This window comes from Ochotona curzoniae, unplaced genomic scaffold, assembly GCF_017591425.1.
Source record: "Ochotona curzoniae isolate NIBS_2020 unplaced genomic scaffold, NIBS_Ocur_1.0 contig_2318, whole genome shotgun sequence".
In the NCBI taxonomy this organism is placed as follows: Eukaryota; Metazoa; Chordata; class Mammalia; order Lagomorpha; family Ochotonidae; genus Ochotona; species Ochotona curzoniae.
Window position 1 is genome coordinate 5,712,828 of NW_024465419.1, and position 27,563 is coordinate 5,740,390.

The following is a 27,563-nucleotide window of genomic DNA, read 5'->3' on the forward strand; positions in this document are numbered from 1 at the left end:
TCCAAATAGCTACAAAATATCTTGCAAACGATAAGATTAATCCCAATTATGTCAGCAATGTCCCTTTCCTTTGGCACAGTCAGTGGGCAGTATCTATGCATATGGTGAAATATCAGTCACATTATTTACTTTCACTTATACTTTTGTGATATCAATAATATTATTTGTACCAAGTGAGTGCAAGTGTTATTATTTGCACTCATGGTGTAAGTAAAGATTTTCCATATACAAGCTAGTTACTAATCCATGGACTTTGAATTAATCTAAAGAGATTTTCTTATATAGGCCTTGTCTCACCAGAAAAGTTAAAGTTGGGAGTAGTGGACACATGCTCCCATTCTGCTGAAAGATGAAACTCAGCAAGCTATGAACTGCTTGGGCAGAGAGGTGGGCTCTATGTTTGAGAGCTTCAGTCTTCCAACTACAATATCCTAAATCCTGACAACAATCTCTGTGGGTTTGGAAAATGACGCTGGGCTCCATAGAGAATTCTGCTGGCTGGCACCTGGATTCCATCCTATAAGACCCTTAGCAGAGGATCTGATGGAGCTCTGCCTTGCCTTGTGAGCCAAGGACACAGAGGAATAAGAATTGTTTTCAGAAACTGAGTTGATGGAAATTTGCTACATAGAAAAAGAAAATGAGTGCATAAATTTATCTTTCTTCATCTAGTCACTTTAGGAACACCTAAAATAGTCCTCTCTTAGATGCCTTCCAGGAATACTTTGATATAAATAGAGGAGATGTTCTATTTATTAATAACAAGTCCTTGGAGCTGAATTCTACTAGTATTAGAATAGAAAATAATTCATTTTTAAAGTTTCACTTATGATATTTTTTATACTACTATAAATAAAACAATAACCCTGATTCATTAAAAATGTATTTCATCTGAGTCCAGGAGATAAACTGTGATAATTATGTGTGAAGATCTTACAAACAAGCTAACTCTGTGTAGAATTCATGCAATGGTGCCAGTATCATGGTGTGTGTCTGGTCTGGCCATGGTGGCAGGGACTGGGAACAGAGCAGAACTGGTTAAGCTGGGATTTTTCTCACAGTGAGCAGCAGTAAAAATTTGTATCTAAGGCAACCACTGTGAGGAATTGCAATGTTGGGTAAGCTTGTGCATTCTTTATTCTTCCCTTTGATTAAATTGAAAGTATTCCTGGTTGCTAGAACTGAGTGTTGAATAATTGAGAGCTTATTAAAGAACACCAATTAAATATGACTTTGGTATTGATCCTCTTGGGTGAACAGTGTCAAATGACTGAAATCTAGGGCTTTGAGAATATGCTGCATGACAAACAGTAAAACAGGAAAATCACTTGTACCTCCAAGGGGCCAAGGGCAGTGACTGCTCAACTGTAGTGACTGTTCTCTTGTGATATCAAGAACTTTTCTCAGTACAGAAGAGTTTTAGAACTTCTCTCAATCCCCAGATGAGCAAGATGAAATGAAAGACATTGTAGCACAGTTAAATAGCCACCTGTAATATTGGATGCTGGTACCCCATATCAGAGTGTTGGCTTGAGTCTCAGCTGCTCCACTTCTGATCCAGTTCCATACCAATGTGCCTGGTAATGCAACAGAAGATAGACCTTCCTACTCATGTGGGAAACATAACTAGGGTTTGCACCTCTTGGTTTCTGTCTGGGCAGCCTTGGCCATTGCATCCTTTTAGGGGAATAAGCCAGCATACAGGGATTCTCTTTCTCTTCTCTCCTCCTGTTTCTTTTGCTCTGCTTTTTCAAATAAGTAAGTAGATAAATAAAATTATGTATAAAAAAGACATTGATAGCAGTGAGAAGACACCCAGGTGTATATTTTTTTTAGAAACTATAGTCCTGGTTCTTGCTGCTCTGCTTCCATTGAGGACCCCCATATTCGCCCACTATTCCTACATGTTCTCCCTTACACCCATGCTTATGATATGTCTCATGCTTGTTTGCCATTTCCTGCTGACTTTGTTTACCTCAAGTTTGCAACCTAGCTGGTAGTAGCAAAGTGGGTTGAGAGTCATGATGAACACAATTCACCGAGGAATCAAAAATAACTGCATTTCCTCTATGTCACCTTTGTTGCGATTATTGAAAGCTTGAGACTCTTGAAGAAGAAAATCATCTGAGTTACTTCTAGTAGTGTCAATTTCTCCTTAAAGGTTATCTGGGGTGCTGGGCAGCCGCAGAGTCTTGAGCCTGTGTGTAGACAATCATCTCAGAGACTCAGAAAAGTGCTGCTAACTGTGCTCTTCATCTTCCCTGGGTCTGCTGCATCCATGAAATTCGTTGTCACTGGAGTGCTCGGTTAGGAAACATATTCTATAATACACCTAAGTTTGGTTTATCAGAAGGAAAAATATCCCAGACACACATACTAAAATCACCTAAATGGAGAGAGAGGTGAGTTCTTCTTGAGGTGCATGGCGTTTTTCAGGTAGAACAGAATTTTCAGGGTCTTGGGGGTTGCATGCAAGCAACAGAACTGCACTTCTACTGCATCAATTGGGTGCTTGTTCTGTGATTGTCCAAATGGGCACACACCACACATATAAAATATACCCAGGCTGCAAAAGCATCTTGAAATAAACATTCAAACTACCTTATTATTATGTTTATATTAATTCAACTTTGGAATGATCATAAATGGATATACTAGATTAAATACATATATTCTGATTAATTTTAGCATGTTTCTTTTTACTTCTTGGTCACATGGCGGCTAGAAATTAAAAATCACCTATGTGACTTTCATCTGTGATTCACACTGTGTTTCTTCATGGCAGCTCAGCTCCAGGAAGCTGATTGCTGTAAGAACCCTGATCTTGAAAGTTTAGTGTAAGAACTTAAGTGTATGGTTTAAAAGTTTGTTGTATTTACTTTTTGGTTGCTTGTTTTGCCAAAATATGAAAAAAGTCTGAGCATAAAAACATTCCTCTGTGTTCACATAGAAGTATGTATACTCATGCGCCCATGCAACTCAGAAAAGAAAAATGTTGTGAATACCCAGAGATGGTACAATAGTTGATGTGTGTGTGTGTGTGTATGTGTGTGTGTGTGTGTTATCCAAAATTAGAATTCTAAAGGCTTGTCTTGAAATAACGAAGATTTCAAACTCCTTAGAAACCTAAATTTATAAGCTAATTTTAAAATACTAGTATCAGGATTTTGGAAATTGAATAATAAACTCATCATATGATTTTGGTGTGGATTTCTTAAAACAGCTCTGTTACATTGACTGTATTATGAGAAATGCAGTCCTTTTGTATTATTTAGTGCTATTATGTGTGAGATATAAATGTATTGTAATGTGGAAGGGAGAAGGGAGGAGGTAAAATAGCATGGACAGCATAAGATATGATTACAAAATGGAGATATATTCAACTGAGAAATCACTAGAAACACTAAAGAAACATAACGAGATATTTGTGTGCAGCATTGGTATTCAAAAGTCAATAATAAAAAATCAGAAATACTTTTGGTGCAGGGGTTAAGCTGCTGCTTAGAACACTTGCATCTCATATCCTTGTGTCTGTTTTAGTCCCTGCTATTCCGTTTCCAATCAGCTTCTTGCTACTGCAGGAAGCAGGTATGGCTCAGGTACTTTGGCTTCTGTGAAACTTACATGCTTCTTGGGTCGTGGTGTCAGCCTGGCCCAGCTCTGACTGTGCCTGCTATTGTGAGCATTTAGGGAGTGAACTGGTAGATGAAAGAGCAATCCCTTTCCCATTCTCACACACATTCTTATACTGCTTTTTGCATAAATAAATGTAAAATATACATTCTTAAATGATTCAATTTACATTGCAGTATAGATAGAATGATTCATTTTCATACTTGGCATTTCTCCTAGTTGAAGTTTTGTGTGACATTTGGAAAGCTCTATTTTACTCATACTTTGATAAATGTACAAGTGTGCCAGAAGCTTTCATCTTTTCCAATAGCCACTTGTTGGTTTTCAACAAACAATCTGAACCACGTAGCACACAGCTGTATAATATGAGGCTGCAGTACCTACCAGCGCACATGAGATCCAGGCGGAGGGTGGGTAGTGTAAGCTGGGTAAAGAGGCTTTGAGGGGCTCCCCTGCTGGGCTACTGCTTCCACTGGTGAGCGTGAGAAATGGGACTGGTGGGGGAGAGGGCAGACCAGGCCAGACAGGGCTTTAACACCTGTTGGCCTGCCCACAAACTGGGTTAGGCAGAGAGCCAGGCTGGGCTAGCCAACTGGATCCACCAGTGTGTGCATGAGCCGGAGTAAATGCAGTCTGATTGGGCTTTGCCGCAGCATCAGGTGGCAAGTGCTGGGACCATGGTTAGAAATCCTTTTCTTTTCAAATGAGAATTTTATTTTATTTATATAAAAGTTGAAGTGACAGGGAGAAAAGTAGAGACAGAGACAAGGAGAAATTCTATCCTCTAGTTCATTACCGAAATAGCCACAGTGGCTAAGGCAGGACAAGATCAGGAACTCAGCTTGGGTCTCCCACATGGGTGACATGGGCTCAAGCACCTAGATCTTTTTTGTTGCCCTCCTAGGCATATCAACAGGGAACTAGATGGGAAGTGGTGAATCCTGGGAGTTGAACCTAAGCTCTGATATTGGATGCTGGCATTGCAGGCTAAAGCTTAATCAGCTGTGCCACAATACTAGCCATATAATTTCTTCAATTTCTTTAATAATAGCATAATATTTTTATGCTTGGAAAAATGTATTTGCCACTGTGTGCCCTTATGTATCAGAGACAATATTAGGATACACTGTGCCTTCAGATTTCTATAAACTTGTGTGGATTTTAGGTAAAAGTTGTATTAGGTATTTTTATGCCCTCAGTTTCAGCAATCTGATTCACAAATTTTGAATGCATTTATTTATGAAAAATAAGACAAAATTAATATAGATGACAGTTTCCATAATTATTTAACCAAAGTATTTCTAGTAAAAGTTGCTTACCATTAAAACTTTCATAAGGATACTGATGAAAAACATGATGCATAGAATAATTTTAGCAAGAAATATGTATTTGCGATTTGAAAATACATTCAGTGGTTAACTATTTTAATCCCTTTGTTTCTTGTCATCAACACATGTTTCAAAGAAAACCAATGAGTAAAATTGTTTGACATTGTTTATTAGTTTACCTGCATTTATGCTGAATTACAATGTAAAGGCAAAATTCACAAAGACAAATCTAGTGTAGTTTTTGTAAATTTTGTATTTGTATTTGCTGAAATGCAGATAACTATATAAGAATATTCAGAAGTGTCTTACATACTGTAGAAAAAGCATGATATGTAGTGACTGTTCCCAACCTGTGGTTTTGAGAGTCAGACATGCAAGTCCGCACTTGATCTTAGCCAAAAGGCCAAGAAGCAATAATCTTTCATTTCTTTCTGTTTCAAATGAATCAGCGTCTCCATTGTTGACATCAATCTTGGGAGAATTAAGGTAACGGTGACTCAAATTGTTTCCTGTGGTCCAAAGGAATTTGGAGATATTTACCCATAAGTTTTACATCTTATACACACATCACATCTTGTAACAATAAAGAAGAGATCTCAAAAGTTCATAGAATTGCATATTATGAAAAAGCTATGTGTAGATTTTAAGAATGGCATCAAAATTACTTTATCTTCTAAGTCCATTTCCACAATTACAGTTGTGTTTCATATACATATATAAAATCCTCCACATATTTTTCTTATATTTAATTACGTTAGAGGCACAATAATCACTCTTTAAGTGAAAATATTTGCATGACCTAAACGAAGTAAGACAACAATGAGAAAAGTAAAGAGAGTAACCAAAGGACAGATTTTCTGAGGACAATATGTGTGAGGTAGCAACTCACATTGAACAGCCAGATTGCTTTCAGGCAGTTTGAAAATTCCTTGAACACATGGTGGACTATAAAGTTTACAGCATCATGCAGTGGAGCCAAGAAGAATCCATGAAAATTGGCTTTGTTTCTGTACAGCACCAACTCTACTGTGTGCCTCAGGTGGACTGCTCTGATTGGCAATGAATTGAATACTGCATGGGTACACATGGTAGGAGTGGCTTGGGTAGCATTGCTTGGAAGGCAGACAGTGGTTTCAGATGTACTTTGGGGAATTCCTCAGTGAAGCCTCTGAAAGGCTTAGAAAGAGACAAGGCTGTGTGGGAAATTATGTATAATGACCAAAGCAACCACCTGCTACCTTGGCCCAAATACTTCTGTTTTCCTAATCAGTAATACAAGATGAAAAGAAAGCACAAAACAGTTTACAACATCCTATGAATGAATGCTGCAGCATTTGAGACTGACCATAGGCTCCCAAGAGCTGTTGGGATTTGAGATATTGAGAATATTTCAGAAGCATGCATGCCAGTCCAATTAGCAGACTTTGCTCATGCATTTCCACTTGTCATAATAATGTAAATTTCAAAGAAATTTTATATATATTGTAGTCTCCCTTGGCACAAAAATAGGACTGGGATTGGATGCACTGAGCCTGGCTAGACTCCAACACCCTCTGGTGTCCTGGAGGACCAGGGCAGATGTGGGATGGACTAGGCAAGGTCTCAACCCCTACTGAACCATGTGTGAGCCATATGTGGGTATGGACAAACCATGGCTGGGCTGAAACATCCAACATCAAGGACCAGTTTGGGTTGAAGGCCAGTCGGGAAAAGCCACTGTTCCTGCTATGACAGGAAGTGGACTGAGTAGAGCTGGCTCTGGACACACTGGTATGTGCAAAATCTGGCATTGGGAGAGGTTCTGATGGAGGAGCCTGGGCAACTCCTCTGGCAGGACACAGACCCGGCAGGTAAGCGCAAGAAACATGATAGGAAATAGCCCAAAAAAGGCCATGGAAAGTTACCCACGGGCATATATTTGGCATGGGTCAGGAGCAGACCAGGCTGAATCTGTTTACATCATCCACTGGCAAATCCAAACACCAGAACAGTGTGGGTCGAGCCAGATTCAGTCATGACAAAGACCAGTGCACAATATGGAATGCCAAGGTGAGGTTGCCTGTATGGAATGTGACCGCAGTGCCCAACCAGCACGCATGGGGGTGGAGCTGGCAGGGGGAATAAGGGGTGGTTCCTTTGCTGGACAGCTACTCCTGCTGGAGAGCATGGGCTGGGATGGGGGCAGACCAGACTAAGCAGGGCTACAACACCTGTGGGCCTCATGTGGACTAGATCAGGGAAAAGTCAGGCTGGGCTGATTATTCCTACTGGTGCAAACACAATTAGAGTGGGTGAGGGTTGTTTGGGCTTAGCCCCAGCATCAACTGGCAGAAGCTGGCACTGGGGGCTAGTTCTGTCAAGTCAAACCACAGAACTACCTGGAGAGAGCACAATCTGGGAGTGAGAGAGACCTGGGAGGGAAATAGTGGGCTCCTCCCTCTTGGGTTACCACTTCCACAGGAGGGCACGAAAACCAGGAAAGGGGCTGGGGTGGAATGGAGTGTGGGACAGATTGGACTAGTCTGCTACAAATACTGGCAAACCAGGGTAGGGGGCGGGCTTGGTGGGGGTTATTGTGGGTCGCTCCAACTACACTGCAGCTCCCACTGGTTTATGTGAGGGCTGAGTATGTGCTGGGCAGAACCAGGCTGGACTGCAACACCCATTGTTTCCTGTGGAAGTCAGGGCTGAAAACAGAACCAACCCATCGATCCCAACCACCAGCTGATCAGGGCGATGGACTGTGCCAGGCCCTATACTTGCGTGTACATTCAAGAATCTGGTTTGAGAATACCTCAGACAAAGTTTCTTTGGAGATCTCCCCAATTGAAATGCTGGACTCAGAACCCTAACCAAGAAAAGAGAGAAGACAGAACAGGTCAATCAACCATCTCAGCTGTATGTTAGCAGTGAAATACAGGGCAAACAGTGAGTCTATGATGGACTATGTTAATCAGTGGATTCTTCAAAGAACTCATAGTGCGTGGAGTGGCAAGATTGGCAGCGATTCATAGCTGTTAACTGTCAAAACCACTTGAGTAAGAACCTCGGAGCATACCCTACATCTGGGACCTGGGGAGGGTGGGAAATTGGGTGGGCCTTCCCCCCTTTAAACATGAAGGAAACAATATAGAAATAATAGTCTTACCCACTTTCCTATAGCCCTTGTACCTTTTTACCCTAAATAACTATGTAAACATTGTCAAAAATATAATAAAAAAAGAAATTTTATATATATTATCAGGAAAAGAAACTCTACTTTTCCTTCGCCAGAGTACTCTGCAAAGCCTCTAAATTTCTGAAAGGTGATTTTCCATAACTTATTTCACTGTTCAAATTCAATTTATTTCTGCCATCTGTTATTTCTCCCTGGGTTTTTTTAGAAGTCATATTTGGACTATTTGATAGTACTGTGACAAGAGCCTCACATCTTACGGTATAATTGATTCTCAGTTTGACAGTTCAACAAATAAACAATGAGAGTCTATTGTAGGCCAATAGCTGTGATATTTATTGTTTGAAGGAAAATGCTTAAACCGGAACGTTCAAAACTCTCCATCTGTTTGTTTAGGAAGCTATTCATTTGTAATAATGACTATGCCGATCATTTTCATTTTAGATGATATACTTTAGAAAAGAAGTCTTAACTGTGGTCTGTAAGTGTTCTTTTAGAGCAGTTTGGGGGTAATTGAAGAAATATAAATTACTCTTCAAGAGTGTTTTGTAACAAGCTAATGTATTAATATAGCTTTTCCAAATGGAAAATAATAAATTTCTAAATGTAGAATCCTTTGTCACTAAATATTTTTTTTCTGTTCTATAAAACACTTCATTTAGCAATGTTGTTACAGTTTTTTACAGCATCTGTTTTTCATTTTGCAATCGTTGCTTGCTTTTTTTCAGTCTCTTGAACAACAATCAAATTAGAAAGATTGCCAGAAATGCTTTTGAAGCACTTGAAAACCTGCTGTATCTGTAAGTAATAAGAAAAATGAACAATGGCTTATGATGTTGACAGATTATTTTTCCATTTTGTTTGCGTTGACTGATGCAATTTTTCACTTTCTTGAGAAACACTGTTTATCATTACACAAAAATCATACAAGAACATTTCCAAGTGTAGTAAATTATTGATTTTAGATTGTGTATTGGAAAGCATGTGAATATTAAGCACATTTCTGTTCCCCAATCTTTCCACAGAAATTATAAACCAGAGAAAGAAAAAACCAAGAAATTTGCTCAATATTTTATATCCAAATCTAAAGATTTATTATTTTCAACAAATTCCATATATTGAAAAGAAGCTTTGTGTCAGTAACTGAACTATCCAAGACCTTGGAAAACCACTGAACACATTAGAATTAGGAACTCTTGTGAACCTGGGGAAGGTAGAAATATTGGACAAATGAACTCACAAATATGACACTGACAAAAGTTATGCTATTGATATATTATTGGTATATATAATACAGGTATTTTAAGTCTGGTTTGATGAAGAAAACAATTCATGAGGATAATTAAATGTCTGAAGGTTTAGGTGAAAGGCTGCAGAAAGAAATTGCAAAAACATGACAGGAGTAAATGCTAACATTTTTTGAACAGAACATTAAGGAGGGAAGTCATATCTTTAACAAACATTTTCACTTGTGAATTCATTAAGTATTCTGTTTTAAAAAGTTATCTCTTTAAAAAATGATGTCATCTCAAACTTTTGCTCTGATCTAATCTACACAACTGTAGCCTCTTCCTGAGCCACTCAAATCCCTGTTACAATCTGTCCCAAGAGTCTTATCTGTAGTTCCTTATATTCAACCAAGATGGTCCAGTCTAACATGGAAAGCCTCCCGGCTTTTTATGACCTAGACCTTAAGTTCTTTGTGTTCATGTTGAGGCTATACTCTTCCACATATGGCCAAATAATGTTCATATGCATGCTCATATTTATAGTAGGACAATAGAGGTATCCCTTTAATGTAAGGATTTTTTGTCTCTTAGATATATACCTATTAGTGCGATTGCTGTATCGCATGACAGTTCATTTAGACTGAATTCATTCCCATTAACAAAATTTTTCCTTTGTTCGTATCCTCACATCATTTGTTACTTTCCATACTTTTGCTAATAGTAATTATAACAGGAATGAAGTTGTTCGTAGTTTTGATTCACATTCCCTGCTACCTACTGATATTGGACATTCATTTCAGACATTTGTTGTCCAATGGTATTTCTTTGAAAGTCGTCTAAGTTCTTTGCTCATTTACTAACCAGATTTATTGCCTTATTGTTGCTGAGTTTTTGGGTTCCTATAAACTCTGCATTGAGATAAATAACTTCCAAATATTTTCTACTCTTCTGTCAGATGTCTCTTGACTCTACTGTTTCCTTTGCTATGTTGAATTGCTGGCATAGTTTTGGGTCTTATCCAGGTGCATCACCTACACCAACATTTGAAGTATTTACTGCATGATTTCCTCTAGAAATTTTGTAGTTTCAGATCTTTGATTTATACAGTTTTAAAGACTGGTTATTTATTTATTTGAAAGGCATAATGTCAGGGAGAGAGAGAGAGAGAGAGAGAGAGAGAGAGAGAGAGAGAACCATCTGCTGCATATTTTAGGATCATTAGCTGGCAGCTGGATTTAGATCTAGCTTGATGTGATTTTTATATATGATGAGTGGGATGGATCTATTTTCTTATTTACATGAATACTTATTTAATTTTGCTAGCACTCTTTATTGGAAAAAATCTCTGGGTCTGGCGCAATAGCATAGTCATTAAAGTCCTCGCCTTGAACACGCCAGGATCTCATATGGTTCCCGGTTCTAATCCCGGCCAACCTGTTTCCCACCCAGCTTCCTGCCTGTGGCCTGGGAAACAGTCAAGGACAGCCCAAAGCTTTGGGGCCCTGCACCCGCGTGGGAGACCTGGAAGAGCTTCTGGCTCCTGGCTTCGGATCGGCTCAGCTGCAGACATTGTGCTCACTTGGGGAGTGAACCATCCAAAGGAAGATCTTCTCAGTCTCTCCTCCTCTCTGTATATCTGTCTTTCCAATAAAAATAAATAAATCTTTTAAAATTTTTTTCCTTTCTTCAGTGTATCTTCTTGACACTTTTGTCACAAACAGTTGACTGTACATTTGTGGGTAAATTTCTGGCTTCTCTGGCTTCCTTGGTCTTTTTTTTCCTATTTATTTAGTTTTTTTTTTTATTACATTGTATTATGTGACACAGTTTTATAGGTACTGGGATTCCCCCTACCCTTCTCCTAACCCTCCCCTCATGGTGGATTCCTCCCCCTTGTTGTGTAACCACAGTTTTTAAAAATTTATTTTAAAAGAGTTATAGAGAAAAAAAAAAGACAGGGAGCAAGAGAGTTATATTCCATTTGCTGTTCACTTCTCAGATGATCACAAATGTCAATACTGGGCCAGGTTGAAGCCAGTTTTCAACTACATATCCCACACGTGTGGCAGGAGCCCAGCACTTGGGCTATCTTCCACTGCCTTTCCCAGGCCATCGCAGGGAGCTGGATCAGAAGTGGAACATCTGAGACTTGAACCAGCACTTATATGTGATGCCAGCACCGCAGGCAGAGGCTGCGGACAACACCATGGTGTTGTCTTATTCTGATACACTGACCTATGAGTTTATTTTTATAGAGGGAATATGCTGTTTTAGAATGGTTTGAAATAAAGCCATGTCTTGCTTCCTGTTTATTTTTTTTTATAAGGATTGCTTTCACATTCTGGGTCTATTCTTATTCTCTATGAATCGGATTTTCTAAGTATGTTAAGATGACCATTGATGTTTTGATAGGAATTGCTTTGAATTTGTAGATTGCTTGAAGTAGATTGGGTATTTTTCCAATACATGAACAAGAAAAAGCTTTCTGATTTGTGTGTGTCTTCATTGATTTCTTCCATCAATGCTTTATAGTTTGCATGTAGAGATCTTTCGTTTCTTTGATTGAGTATATTGCTAAATATTTAAATTTCTGTGAGTAAGATTTTTCTTTTGGTTTCATCAAGATAATTATTGGAATATGAAATGTAACCTTTTGTGTAGGTCGATTTTTGCATCCGTGACTCCACTGAGCTTTTTGATGGAGTGTACGTTTTTCCATGTAGTAGGCGAATATAGATATTTTGGCTATTTTTCCAAAAAAAGATGGCTCCAAAGTCTTTTATTTCTTTTCTTTTCCTAATTGCTCTTGCTAATATTTCCAGTGCTATATGAATACTAATGGTGAAAGTAAACATCTTTATCTTGTTCCAAATTTGAGTATTCTTGTGTTGGGTGTGTATATATTTATGATTGCCTTATCTTTCTCTTTTGTGTATCTCTTTTGTAGGTGGAATTTTCACTCTCAAGTGTTTTAATTCTGATTTCTATGATTTATTATTTATTTGTTATTTGTAACATAGAACTTCTTTCAAGAATTCTTGTAAGGCTCGTCTAATGGTGATGAATTCATTCCATTTTGACTGCTGTGAAGTCCCTTATTTATCCTTCAGTTCTAAAGGGTATCTCTCTGGGCTTTCAGTATTCTTGGATGGAAGTTCTTTTCTTTCCCTTCAAAACCCCATGTTTATCATTCTATTCACTCAGGCTTTTGGATATCTACTGAGAAGTCTGCTGTTAGGCTGCTGCAGTTTCCTTTATATGAAATGTGATGTTTTTCCATCACTGTCTTTAAGATTTTCTATTTATCCTTAACTTTTGACAGTTTAACTATGATATGATATGGTGTAAGTCTTTTTAATTTGTGTCTGGTTGGGGTTCTTTGAACTTCCTGTGTCTGAATGTCCATATCTCTATCTAGATGTAAGAAGTTATCAACTACTTTTTCATTAAGCAGGTTGTCAGTGACTTATTCTCATCTCCTTCAGGTATCCCTGTAATGTTAACACTTGTTCATTTAATGACATCTCATGTAGACATCATCAATCATTTTTAGTTTTTTCTTTTTTACTTTTGTCTTTATTTCTAATGCTTTTTCTTCATAATTAAAATTCTTCCTTCCATCTTATCTCTGCTGTTGTTAATACTCTCAATTTTTTAAATTTCACTTATCTAAATTTTTAGCTCCAAAATTTCTGATTGTGTTAATGACTGGTATCATTTTGTTGAATTTCTCATTCATACTATACATTGTTTTTCTCATTACTTTTATCATGTTTTGTGTGTTTCTGCACTGATGCTTGTGTATTTGGAATAATAGTTCATACTTCTTCATTACGTAGTTTATATTAAAAAAATTTGTTCAGCTGTAGTTTGGGGGTTCCTCTTTGGATTCTAGATTCTAGAGTGTGTCCAGAGAATCTGGAGTCATTTCTTGAGCTGTATTCACTGTCAGTTGTGTCTCAGGATGCCTTGTTGTCTTGTCTGCAGTGGTTTATGAAATGACTTTAAGGTATGTGCACATCCCAATGTTTGTATCCTGAGGCTGTAACGGTGTCAGTTATTACACTTAGGTTTATGGTGGCCACAGCCACATCTTGGAGTTTGTGCCCTGTCAGGAACAGATATAGAGCAATGAAATTCAGATAGGGTCTTCTCTGGTCCTACAGGAAGTAGCCTGGTGACTCTAGACTATGTAGTTCTGAGAGTGCCAAACTTAGAATTAAAGGACCCAGAGGGCACCTTGTCCATGTTCCACAGATTAATCACAGGTTCTGTGGGACATTGTGTATTGGCAGTTGAAAACATTGATTGGTGGGATATGGATAGGAACTTAGGTAGGCCCAAATGGGGTGATCACCGGACTTACAATATTAAAAAACACAGACCCAGAGCTACAAGATGCAGTGAGGCTCTAATATAGATATCCTAGGGTGAGTGGAGATTATGCTGGGGATTGTGAACTGGCAGCTACCAACTTGAAGAAATAGAACATAGTACCCGCCAATGGTACAAGTTCCTTCAGCAATTTTAGCACACATAGCCACAACCCCAGAGCTTTAGGACACACAAGAGACCAACTCTAGTGTCCCCAGAGCATGCAAGGGTGATGCTTGTGTCCTGACTACTTGGAGTCACAGAATGGAACTGCTTCATCTTTGGTTCTCTGGACTCGTGCATCAGCCTCTGGTGCTGAGCTCAGGAAGCAGAGAGGAGCTTCTTTCCCTGATCACCTGGAATGAGCATACACATCTCTTGAGCTTGTGTAAAGCAATCTCACAGCTGTGGAATGAAGGGGATCATGCCTTCTGCCAAATGAAATAACCTGGTTCTGCGGCTTTCTGATGCCAGTGGGACTTCTCGCTGTCGCCTAGTACAGAATGGAGTTATGGGAAGAGGTGATATGGGCTCGTTTTATTGGAGTAAAGCAATCACTCAGAACCCAGTCAAATCCCTAGAGCAGATTTTGAAGCCAATGAGGACTTTGGAAATCTCTTCCAGTAATGGCTTTTTAATCTACTCTGATGAGAGGGGTCAAAGAAATTTCTGCTGACTTTTTCTGGCAAGATAGTGTCCTCCCCTGATAGAAGGCTGGAGTAGAGGCTGGGGTGTGCTTTGTTCCTCTCTCTGTGCAGCCTTTTTGAATCTTTGTAATATTCCTTATTATTTCTTTACTGAAACCTCTTTGTCAGTCTCTTGTACAGATGGTACTTTTCTTTGTTTTTCTACACCTCTCTGTGACACAGATCAGTGCAGGGTCCTCTATTGAGCCATCTTGGATCTTGGTGAATTAATTATTCCTAGGAAAGAGAAAAGATGCTGTTAAGTGCCTCTGCTTTTTAGGTGACATGCATATTCATTATTTATAGTGTGCCTTTCCCACAGATTTTAAGTGCTTATGTTACATGAAGTAGTTACAGTGCTTGGATATGCAGGAGAATAATTTTTAAGAGAGTAAATATACCACATAATTGCAGCTTTGCAATGACAAACATCAAGGATAGTGATCTTTTTCTCCAAGATGAAAGTCATATCTGAATGCATCTGAAATTCCAACGCATTTTGGTTCAAAGCATATCCTCGGTTCCCTTGGGCAAGAACAAATTGAAATGTCTTGGGACAAATTTTGCTTTCAGATCCTCAAGAAAAATTACAATGGTTTGAGGATATGCTGGGAATGGTGGTTCATCTAAGGTTAGCTGAATTTGGAAGTTAGAATGCAAGAGAGAATTTAGAGTAAAACGTTACTTTTTTGGTTTAGCAGACCAAAGCATTTTTGGCATTCATGATTTTTAACCGAGCTTAAGTTAATCCAATGATAAACTCTAAAATAAAACTTACTTATTCAGAAATATCTTGGCATCCAATAGATGATCTTGCTATTTACGGGCATTTATGAATACCAATCATGATACAAAAATTGATAATTGTCTTTTACTCCTGGACATTAATAATTGAACTAATTTAAAAAATTGTCCTGGGGAGTAAAAATATGCTGCATATCTGCATACTTGGTATAAACTGGGTATTATTCACTAACATTTAAAGAGAAAAATTTATGCCACAGTTGATTCTGAGATTCTGTTTCTGGCTGTGGTTCCAGTGTCCTAATTTTAATTTATTCTTTGAATTACAGCTTCTTATTCTTTCTATTCCAGCTCTGGACTTGTTTGTCCTCATGAATTTCTGCTACTGCACTTTGTTTCCTCTGAGCAATCTCATTTAATTATTGTTGGTTGAATATCTTACTTGCCACTGTGTGCTTACTCTCAGTTTTTCCCATTTTTTTTTCTCAATCCTCTTTGGATTTATTGGGAGTTTGTCCTATTGTTTTTTTCTATATATGCATAAAATATTCTACTGGGCTAGGAGGTGCCATTGCAAAATCTGACCTTTGGAAGTGTAAGCTAGAGGAACACATTTGAAATCTAGATATTTTCAATCCTTGAGGTTTAATGAGAATCTTACAAAATGAGTGAAATTTCTGTGTCATTGCTATTATATATTCTCACTTAAACTTCTACAGTATAATGAATTACTGTGGAGCTTAGTGGCTTAAAAAATAAAGTGTTGCTATTTCTCATGATTGAAATGTTGGTGGATATTTGTTCTTTTGGTCCAGGCTGGGTTCAAATCTTCTGATTTAGGGTGAGTTCCATCATATATCTGGCAGTTAGCTAGCATCAGCTGAGAAGCAAGTCTTCTCCATGTGATCTGTCTGTCTTTAGTAAACAGATTGTGTTTGCTTATGCTATGATCTTACCCTTAGGGTAACTGAGGATGAGGGCTTTTCAAAGCTTGTTTGTATCATATTTCCTAGTGGTTTATTTAGCCAATGCAGCCACTTGGCCAAGATCTGATTCAAGTGTTGGAGCCCTTTGGTGGATTCAAATAACAAAACTGTCTTGCCAATGGTAGTGAGCCAAGAAAAGAGGATAGGGCCCACTGCGATAGCCTAGTGGCTAAATTCTTGTCTTGCATGTGCTGGGATACCCTATGGGTGCTGGTTCATGTCCTGGATGTTCCTCTTCCCATTCAGCTCCCTGATTGTGGTTTGGAAAAGCAATAGAGGATGGCCCAAAATCTTGGGACCCTGTACTCATGTAGGAGACCCGGGGAGGCTCCTGGCTTTAGATTAGCTTAGCTTTGGCCATTGTGGCCACTTGAGATATGTCTCTACTACTCTTTTTACTTAAGCCTTTCCAATAAAAATGGATAGTTTCTAAAAGAAAGGGGGTTATATTGTGGATATATTTTCATCTACCACAAGCACATAGGACTAAGGGTACTGAGAGTTGACATGCAGGTTGCACATGCAGCCTGCCTTAGTCTCCAGGGTGAAATTCTGCAGTTGATAAAGTAGCTCACTTGGAGGGGAGTTCATGTATGTTCTTGGAAACATAGGGTTGTGCACAGTTTACACTCAATGGAAAGAGTAAAGCTTTTGCTTATTTTTTTAAGGAAGATTATGAGAAAAGCCAGGAACAGTTTTTATTTGGGGGGGGCACTGGCAAGTATGTTTCAATGACTGGATGACAGATTTTGAATGCAGCATGACAAAAATATATTGAGGTTAACAAAACCCAAATGGTGCAGAATTTGTGTTTCCAATCATTTGACTTAATGTATCTACCTTTTATGTGCCTCTGCTCACTCCAAGAAAACCCTAATTTCTACCACTGTACTTACAGTCTTTTTTTTTTAAAAGCCACTCCAGCTAAACATTAAAACCATTCACTTCTGTACCACATGTAATTGCATGTTATGGTCTCCCTTGTTGACTGGCTCATCATCTTGGTCACTTTGATGTTAGTGGTAGTCTGTTGATTTACTTTCTTGTGTTCACTTCATAGATTACTTCAGGCATATATCTTTCCTACATTTTGTTCTTTTTCACACTTTGCATATCTCTCTGGTTAAACATATCTGTCTCCATGGAATTAGTCATTGTCTAGATGCTTCTGGCTCTCAGATCTTTATTTCTAGCCCAAATTTCTCTTATGTTTCCAAGTGCACATACACGAGATTGCTTTACTCAATATTTCCACTGACATGTCCCACAGGAATTCAAATTTAACATGACAAATTTAATTTATTATTATTATCTCTCCAAACTTCTTGTTTTTCTTTCAAACTAAGTTCTTGTTTGGGAAAATGATGTCAGACTTATACAATCATGGAAACGAAACATCTAAAACTTGAATCGACCTGATTACACTTCTTTTCCCATTGCTTCTAGTTAGTAATCAATTCTCATATATTTTACATTAATGGCATTCACATCTGGTCCTCTTACCCATCCCTACTGTGTGATCTTACCTTTGATCCTTGTTATTCAAACCCCTTATGATTACAAAACCCAAATTTTCTGTCCAAGTGTTTCCCCATCTGAATCACTGAGAAATAGACAGCTTTGCCAAACAAAGACTAAACTGTGCTACTCTTTTTAGAACCCTTGCTTGGCTCTACATTGCTTTTGGGAGGAAGTAGATTCTGCTAACTCTAAATACTAGTTTCCGCTTTGTAATGTCTTTGGCACTTTGGATAATCATCTTGAGCATATCTACTTTATGGCTCACACTGAGGAGTCAATGTAATGCCCCCTGAGAAATCCTCTTTGGCTCATTCAGTCTCTGTGCACAATGTCTGTTGTTTCATTCCATCCTTGCAACATTTTTCTCCGTGTGAAAATGAAATACAGCATTATTTATAATACTGATCTGTAGTGTTGACATATAATCATATTGCCAGCATGCATTTTGAATTTTATAGATTTATTTAATTTATTTTTTTATGTAGGGTAACGAGTGATAGAAAGGGGGAGGGAGAGAGAGAGGGAGAGATTGATTTTTCATCCATAGATTCACCTTCCAAATCTCAAGTGCCTTTGATATCTGGGGCTAGCACAGGCTGAAGCATAGCCAGGAACTGATTCCAAAACTTCATGTGGGTAACTCAGAACCTACTACTTGAGCCATCACCTGCTGTTTCCTGGAGCATTAACAGGAATCTGTGACAGGAAACAGATCCAGAGCTCAAATCCTGCACTTGGCTACAAGATGTAGGAATATCTTCAATGCTATACCAAAATGCTTATACTTGCTAAAATATTTTGACTAGGAAATGCATTTTTCATCCATTGGTTTATCTATCCAACTCTCAACTCTTCAAACAATCAAAGGATTCATTCATTTATCATTTGTCTAGCCATTCATATTTCTCTGTATTCCTCCATCCATCCATTCATCCAATAATTGAGTAGAAATATAATATTTCTACTCAATAATAATATAATATATTATATATAATTGTAATAATATAATTGAGTAATAATATAATTGATGGTAATATAGTAGATCCTTGCTATGTTGTAATGAGCAAAAAAGATATGATTCTTATTTTTTCTGACTCTGTAGACTTACATAGAAGGTGGGAAATAATTTTTCTTTCGAGCTTAACATTTTATGGGTAATTATAGTGCACCATGTGTTGAGAATCAGTGATAAACAGAATGAAGTTCAGGAAGCCTGAGGAGAGTAAACGTAACTACCACTACCACAGAGACATACAGAATCACAACAGGTTACTATAAACAAGTGATTATTCACCACCAAATTGGACAGTATTGAAGAACTGGATGAATATCTAGAAAGATACAATCTACTAAGACTGAATGAGAAGAAATAGAAACTATGAAGAAACTAAAGAGTAATGAAATTGAATCAGCAATAAAGCCTTTCATCAAAGAAAACATTTCATCGAATGGCTTTTCAAACTTTTAAAGAACTAATATCAATCTTTTTGAAACACGTTAAAAAAAGCTCAGAAAAGGTCATGTTCTCTATCTCATTTTAGTGAATCAGTGTTACCCTAATATAAATGCTGGACAAAGACACTATTGGAAAAGAAAATACATGCTAATATTCTTGTTGAACATGAATGCTTTTTATTCAGACACTTTGATGTCTGATTGAAGCTTTTATGAATTTCCCACAGAGATAACTCATTTCATCTTTTTTTTCCTTGTGCGTGTGCATTTATGAAGCCATCTGGTGATACAAGCTCAACCTGACAGATGAATGTGGTCATTAGTGCTCTGCCCTAGCCAAAATGACCAAGGCAATGGGAAATCGTGTTCTCTGGAGAGTTCCCTCACCCTTTCTGCCTTTCTTTGATTTCAATTCACTTGAGATCACATTCTCCAAATCAACCACATCTGCCTGTCATTTACTCACCAGCGAAAGGTCCCTAGTGAAAGAACCCTTTGTGAGTTTGAGAAAAGGGAGGAAGGAGTGGATTGAGCATACTTTGGGTGATATACTTCCTAATTATGCAAAAGAATGTCCCTGGGTTTTGCCATTTATTATAAATCTGTTTCCTGAACAGCCAACAATCCATATCTTCCAGGCAACTTACAGAATATTTCCCCAATCAGAAGCGCTCTTCGTATTTAAACATAATTTGTTATTTTCTGTCCTTCTATGATTTCAGTTCTTATTTTGTCATGTAGCTGTTATATTCTCTTCTGCAATCAAAAAGCTTATTTGAGATAAAAATATTATCAGTGAGTGTCTCTTCCAGGCAATATCTACTACAGTCACTGCTACTAAGAAGTTTTAAATAATTGACAATAGAAATTATCTTTATTTAAACCCATATACTGGGCAATTTGGAAGGCCACTATATGCAAAAGTTTAATATGCAGATGAGTGGAAACAATTAAAAAAAAAACTTGAATTGACTTTGGTAGATTCCAGAAAACAGCATTTAATATTACCAGAGTGATGACTTCTATCATTTATTCATTCCATTTTTTTAACAAAGGTATATTACATAGAGAAATATAATCAACTTTTTATACAGCTTTAATAAATGGTAAATAAAGCAAAACTATAGCACAGTGTATGATTAAGATATTAGCATTGACATAGTCAAAGATATTACTGTTACTGAAAATCATTCATGTTGATCTTTTATGGCCATCGCCACTTCTCTCAGTACTAACCTCTTTTTAAACCCAGGCAACCACTAAGTTATTTTTCACTGCCATAATTTTATGACTTTAGTATTGCTGCATAAGTGGAAATTGTTTCCATACAACTTTGATTTTTTTCACTAAGTTTAATTTTGTGGAGACTCATCTAATTTGTGTCATAAAAATAGTTTATTACCTTTCCAAGTGGTGTTACATTCCATGATAGGCATATGCCACATGTGTTTATCCATTCACCTATTGAAACTCTGTATTATTTCCAGTTCCTGGCTATTAGGGGTAAAAGCAATGCATGCAAATTTTTGTATGAACATAATTTTTGCTTTTAGGAAAAATACCCAGAATTATAATAGCTGAATTATGTGTTAGTTGCACATTTAGTCTTTAAAGAAATTGCCAAGTTGTTTTTGTTAGGTTGTGGTATCATTCTGTATTCTAACCGGTAGCAATTTATATTCCCACAAGTTTTTGTTGCTCTTTGCCAATATTTTTCAAAGTCAATATATTTTTATTTTAGTCATTCAGATACATGCATAGTAATATCTCACATGGTTTAAATTTAAATGGTGTTGAACATCTTCCATGTACTTATTTGCCATCTGTGTTTCCTTTTCTGTTTATGTCTGTGAGTGCATTCTGTCTATTTTCTAAACAGATTGAGGGTTTTTTTTAATATTATAAGTTTTGAGAATTTACATATTGAAGAGTTTTGCCCTTTGTCAGATATTTGATTTTTGAATATTTCATCCCAGTTTATTTTTCACTTCCCTTACAGAATATCTGGAAGGGAAAATATTATCATTTTGATAAAATCCAATTCATCAAGCTTTTGCTGTCAAGCCTCAGCCTTGTGTGCTGACCACAGCTTCAGAAAGCTTGCCTCTGATTTTTTTTCTAAAATGTTTAATGGGTCTACAGTTTATATTTAATGTTATGATTAACCTAGAGTTTATATTTTGTATGTTGGTGAAACTTAAGTGAAGGGTCACCATTTTTGACATAAATGTCCAAATGTCATAACTAAAAAATAAATTTGTTATTAGAAGATCACACAGTAATATCAAGTGAAAATATTTCTGGAATGATTAATATACATTGTTTAAAAGAATTTTGTTTCACTGTATTAAATTGTTGGGCAAGTTTTCTAGACCTCAAAAATGGGGTATTTGCATAATGATCAAGCAGTATAAGTGGTGATATAATTTTAGTTTTCATTTTCTTTTATTGTTTAGAGTTTATGGAAAATAATGAATTAACACCTTCTTAAATAATGCAGAGTGTTAGGTTGGGTATAGGCTAGACATCAGCTTCTCTATAAGTTCAATGAGAATAGAAATAGCTTCAGCCCAAATTTTGTGCATCTCAATACTATTGAATGGAAGGCAGGGAATATGCCACGTGTCCATCACCCACACAATGCAATGTGCCTTATCAGGAAGCAGGAATTGAGAGTGGAGTCAGGACTGGAAGCCCATCATGCTAATACATAATGCAGGATTCTCAATGGTTGCTTAACTGGCTGTATCAAATGCCTCCCACTGCTTCACTTCTTTTCCTTTAAAGTTATATTTGTTTATGTTTACTGAAAGGCAGAAAGGGTGGGGAGTGGGCAGGGATACTGAGAGATTTTCCATTCATTGTTTCACTCTCCAGGTAGCTACAAAAGCCAGTGGAGGGCCAGGCAGTGTCCTAGAGCCAGGAATTCTACTTTTGTTACCTACATGACAGAGGGAGACTGAAATATTTGAATCAACTGCTGCCTTTCAAAGTGTGTCAGCAGGAAGTAGGATTACAATGAAGTATCCGGGCCTTGAACTGGCACTCAGATATGTGACAGGTCTAACCTACAACCTACTGCTGCTGTTTCTATTCTTTATTAATGCATAAAATATGAGTTTGTTTAAAATAAAATTAAAAAATAATTTGGTATCTTATGAATAAGCTAGCATTTTTACAAGCCAAAAGAGGAACATATTCTAAATATTCAACTGTAAGGTAACAGCATTACCCAAAAAGTGGTCCAGTTTTAAATAATTATTGCCAGTCTTGAGGCAGTCACTAAGTATATTCTTTTTATTTAAATCAATTACATTGCATTACGTGACACAGTTTTATAGGTATTGGGATTCCCCCACCCCTCCCCCCATGGTGGATTCCTCCCCCTTGTTGCTTTACCACAGTTCAAGTTCAGTTGAGATTCTTTCATTGCAAGCATATACCAAGCATAGAGTCCAGCATCTTATTATCCAAACAAATTCAACGGCTTGTTGGAGAGACCATCTCTGGTCTGAAGGTAGAGCCGGCAAAGTATCATCCCTATCAATTAAAAGCCCCGACATAACATCATCTACAATCGATAATGTTATGAAATTGACATAGTATTGCGTAACCAACATATTTTAAAAAATGCAAGTTCTTTACCACATCCTGTGACTCCTTTGTTGACATTTCAATTTTAGTTTATACACAACCAGGTTCTATACACCTTAAAATGGCTATAGATTACTATTCAGCTGTCTTGTGTCAATTTTCATTATAGTATTTAGCATTATATAGCGTTGAAGCATACTTTTGTTGAACTTGGCTTTTTTTTTTTTTTCGGGTAGTCTAGACTGGCTTATAACTCTAACAAGACATATGTTAACAGTTTAGGTGCAGAACAGTTTTAGGAGCGTGTGCAGAGAAATCCTCAATACCCTAGTGAGGAGTAACCAATCTGTGTCCTTAGTGAGGTATGTGAATCTACCCTGGCCATTTGCTATCTGATTCCAGGCTTTTCTTGTTGTCCTCTATCTATTCTAGAGTTTTGTTTGTTTGTTTGTTTTGAGGGGTTTCTGGAATGATCCGGATGGTCATTGCAAGAGAGATGGGGACCCAAGGTTGGAACCAAGCGAGGACCAGAGAAAGCTCCTCTCCTGAGTCCCCAAGGAAGTTTACTGTTCTGTTTCTGCGGACCGCTCAGGGCTCCTGGCTGTTGTCCTGACGCCCTTGGATCCTGCGAAGAAGGATTTGGAATTCTTTCATCCCATGTGGTGGATCCAAGCGGGAGTAGATGACCTCAGAGTTCTTTAATATCCTATGTTATCCCATAGTGGGGAGGGAGAGCGGAGAAATATTTCATCTCCCTAGAATGTGTAAGGTAGATGTGAAATATAACCTACCAGGATCATAACAGATAACTCACAGACAACAGACTCAAATCAGCATTAGACAATATTTAAACTGCAAAGACATATGAGGGGAATTAAGAGCAGTCCTGACAACCTCTTAACAGGAGGTCATATGCACAGAGCAGGGGGGTGGACCCCAGAGTGGAGCAGGGGTACAGGAGGAGGCTTGTATCCCAACCCTGAAGACTCATGAATTCTCGCCAAGGACCATCAGTACGAGCACCAAGGACAACATCCCAACTGCCAAGGAAACCACAGGGAGTTGGAGTGCCTTCGGAGACCAAGAACTAAATATATTCTTAAAGGAAAACATTACTGTAAATGACTTACAAACCTTGAAATATAGATACTGACAGTGGATTAAAAATAATGAGATCTATCCATTCTTTGACACAAGTTAAAATCAGAGTGGTTATGTTAATTTCAGATAAAGAAGACATTAGAACAAGAAACCAGGGATAAAGTGGAGCATTGCATAATGATGTACATTCTGCTACAGTTTGCATATAGATCCCCAATTTTCAGGTGTTGTACATTCAATCCCCCAAACAGCAGCATTGAGAGATGGGCGTCTAAGAGGCTCTACCTTTCTGATTAGGCCTTAATAGGTATTCATTAATTCCTGTTGAACCAGGGGATTAATTCAGGAAGTTTCTGAAAATAGGCTATGTTTGGTCCCTTTCCCCCGTCCACACCTCTGCTTTTGTCTTGCTTCCCCCAATGGGATGATGGAACATGAGGCCCATTCCAGTTGTGGGCTCCATGACCTAGGCTTGATTGCATGAAGTAAATTACTGGACATTAGATAAATCACCCAATCTCAGAGGGTTTCTTTCTTTGCTTGTTTTTATAACCAGAAAAACAGGTGAAGACATGGTCCATTCTCCAAATATAGCATACTACTTAATGTACATGTATTTAAAGTAGGAAATCAAAATATATGAAGCAGATAGAACTGCTAGAGGAAATAGATGATCCCTTTGTTACAATTGGAGACATCAATACACATCTATCAATAATGGTTTGATAAAACAGGAAGAACATCAGTGAGGACAAGGATGAATTAAACAGCTCCATTGATCGACAGTCTATTGGGATTTATAGAATGCTGCATGTTTCTCAAGCACGCATGATGTATTCACCCCAGTAAACAATCTTGTAGATTACAAACACATGTCAACAAATCTAGAATAGAACCTACAAGAAGTGGATTTGCCAACCACAAAGGAATTAAAGTAGAAACTAATAACTAAACAATAGCTAGTAGATTCCCAAATGTTTGTGGATTAAACAGAACACTTGAAGGTAACACATCGATCAAAAAATATGTCTCTGGAAAAAAAAATCAAAGTTTCTTGGGTTAAATGAGAGTAAAAGCACAATTTATGTAAATGTATGGAATGCAGGATACGCAATGCTTTCTAGGATTTTCATAATGTTGAATGCAAATATTTGAAAAGTAGAAAAGCATAAAATCAGTTATCCAGGCTTTCTCCTTTAAGAAATAAGAAAATTAGAGGAGCATCCACCTAAAGCAAGTAGATAAAATATGTAATGAAAAATAGAATGTAAATAAGTAAGTAGAAGTAAAAAAAAATAGAGAAATTTGGAAAGATAAAATACTGGTTCGTCAAAGTGATTAATAAAGCTAATAAAATTCCAATGAAACTTATGAACAACAACAAAAAGAAAGTATAGATTCTGAATATTAACAAAGGCACGGAAACATCCCCAGTGAATAATAAAAATTCAGAGGGCAACCAAGTATTATTAACAACCCTATGCTCACGAATTTGGTAACTCCTAGTGTGAGAGATCCAATCTACCAAACTCACACACATGAAAGAATACAAATCATCTAGATAGGCACATGCTTTTTCAATATTTTGCATCAATAATTAACAGCTTTTCAAAGCTGAAAGCACCAGACCTAAGATGATTTCACAGGAGAATTCTAAACATTTACAGAAAAACGATACCACTTCTCAACATTCTCTTCCAGAGAATCAGAGGCAGAAGCATCATTCATGTGCTGAGGCCAACATTATCCTCCCACCCAAGCCAGGCAAATGTATTATAAGACACAAGCTACAGACCAATAACTCTCAGGAATATGTGTACCAGTATCCACAATAAAACATTTGCTAATAAATTTCTGAAACATATAAAAAGAACTAAACATTTAACCTGGTAGAATTTGTGCCCAGATATGCAAAAGTGGTTCAATTTTTTTTTAAATCAATGAATGGAATGTATTACAGGCTAGATTGAAGAAAAATAAGGCTTGTGTCTAATGTTATAAAAAAAATTTGATAAAGGCCCAGTGCAGAAGCCTAGTGGCTGAAGTTCCCGCTCTGCACATGTTGGGATCCTATGTGGGTGCCAGTTCTAGTCCCGATGGCCCCTCTTCTCATCCAGCTCCCTGATTGTGGCCTGGAAAAGCAGTCGAGAAAGGCCCAAAGTTCTGGGTCCCTGCACCTTTGTGGGAGACCCAGGGGAGGCTCCTGGCTCCTGCCTTCACATTGGCTCAGTTCCAACCATTGCGGGCTTTTGGGGAGTGAATCATCAGCTGGAAGATCTTCCTCTCTTTCTTTTTCTCTGGATATCTAACTTTCCAAAAAAAAAAATCTTTAAAAAATATTTGATGAGTTGCAATACCCAACTCTGAACAAAGTAGAAAGAAAGTGAAGTTTCTTGATTTTGTAAAAGGCCATCTAGCACAAACCACCACACTTAAAGTGAGGACTGTAATGCTAGCCCACGAAGATAAAACAAGGCAAAGACAGCTCCGCTTCTCTAGTCACTATTGTACAGGAAATCTGAATAATTCAGGAAATAACATTAAAAAAAGAAATGAAACTACCGTTATTGGTAGAAGACATGATGGCTTACCCAGAAAACCCTAAGGAAACAAGAGCAGACCTTCTGGAATTAAGATGTGGTAATAACACAATGTGAAGTATGCAAGAGATAATTCCCTTTCTATACACAAAATTTCACCAATAATTTTGGCATTCATGGAATAGATTTATCTGAGTGTATTTGAAAAAGTATTGTGCAATTCTAAATGTTTAATTTTCTCATTTATTGTTTTTATTAACCAACACTCCTCTGAAAGATCTCTTCCTCTGCTCACCCCTCCTCCTGTTTGTTCCCTTGCCCCTCGGCTTTCTTCTCTTCTCTCTGTACTCAGGGATTTAAAAATTGTATGCTTTATAAACAGTTTCATCAACACTGTTACTTATTCTCAAAGACACAAATACAGCCAGTGAGAGCCCCTCCAAGCAACTCTTTTTTCTTTTTGACATGATCCTTTCAGACTTGAATGTGTTCAATAAAATGCTGCCCGTGTATAATAACTCTTGTTGCCTAGGATGCACAAACAGACATTACTTCAAAGAACCTTGTTTTCTGTGAAACATAGCGTTTTAAAACTAAAAGATTAATAGCAGGTATCCTGTTGAATCTTAGGGGACAGTATTATATCTTTTTAAAATTCATGTATGGCAGCCTGAGCTGATTAAGACAGCTACCCAGGCCCCTTAATCTCCCCTTGAAAGGTGGGGTAAAGAAGCTAACACATTATCTCAGCAAGCGTTTCTCAACATTTCATAGTCAAATCTAGATGGGCTTTTTGAGACTCAAAAGTTGAATACCTATCTGTTTTCTGTGTCCCATATTAAGAATGATTAAAGGTCACATTTTTATCGTTCTGAATTTAGGAATCTGAAGAAAATCGTTAATGCGTTAGGACAAAACCTAGTAAGTTAAATCTGTTATTAAGAAAAATGTTAAATAATATTATACAACATTTAATCTCAAAACATGAAAGAAAAATTTTAAAGTAGTATCATTATCCATGATAAAGAGAATATAAATGAACTTGATTTATTTTAAAAAGTTGCATATTCTTAAAAGCAATGCAATTCTGTAAAGATTCATTTTCTTATTTGAAAGAATAATAGAGACACAGAGGGATCCATCTGCCAGATCACTTGATGGATGCCAGTGAAGGACAGGGGTGGGCCAGGAAGGAGA

General features: G+C 37.5%; 1 protein-coding gene across 1 annotated transcript in view; it reads left to right on the forward strand.

Annotated features, from left to right (window-relative positions):
* The window catches only part of PXDNL (peroxidasin like), a 372,636-nt gene that overhangs the window by 160,609 nt on the left and 184,464 nt on the right, over positions 1 to 27,563 (forward strand). Inside the window, 1 exon segment of the mRNA XM_040972689.1 lies at positions 8,865 to 8,936. Within this exon segment, the coding sequence (XP_040828623.1) occupies positions 8,865 to 8,936 (72 nt within the window).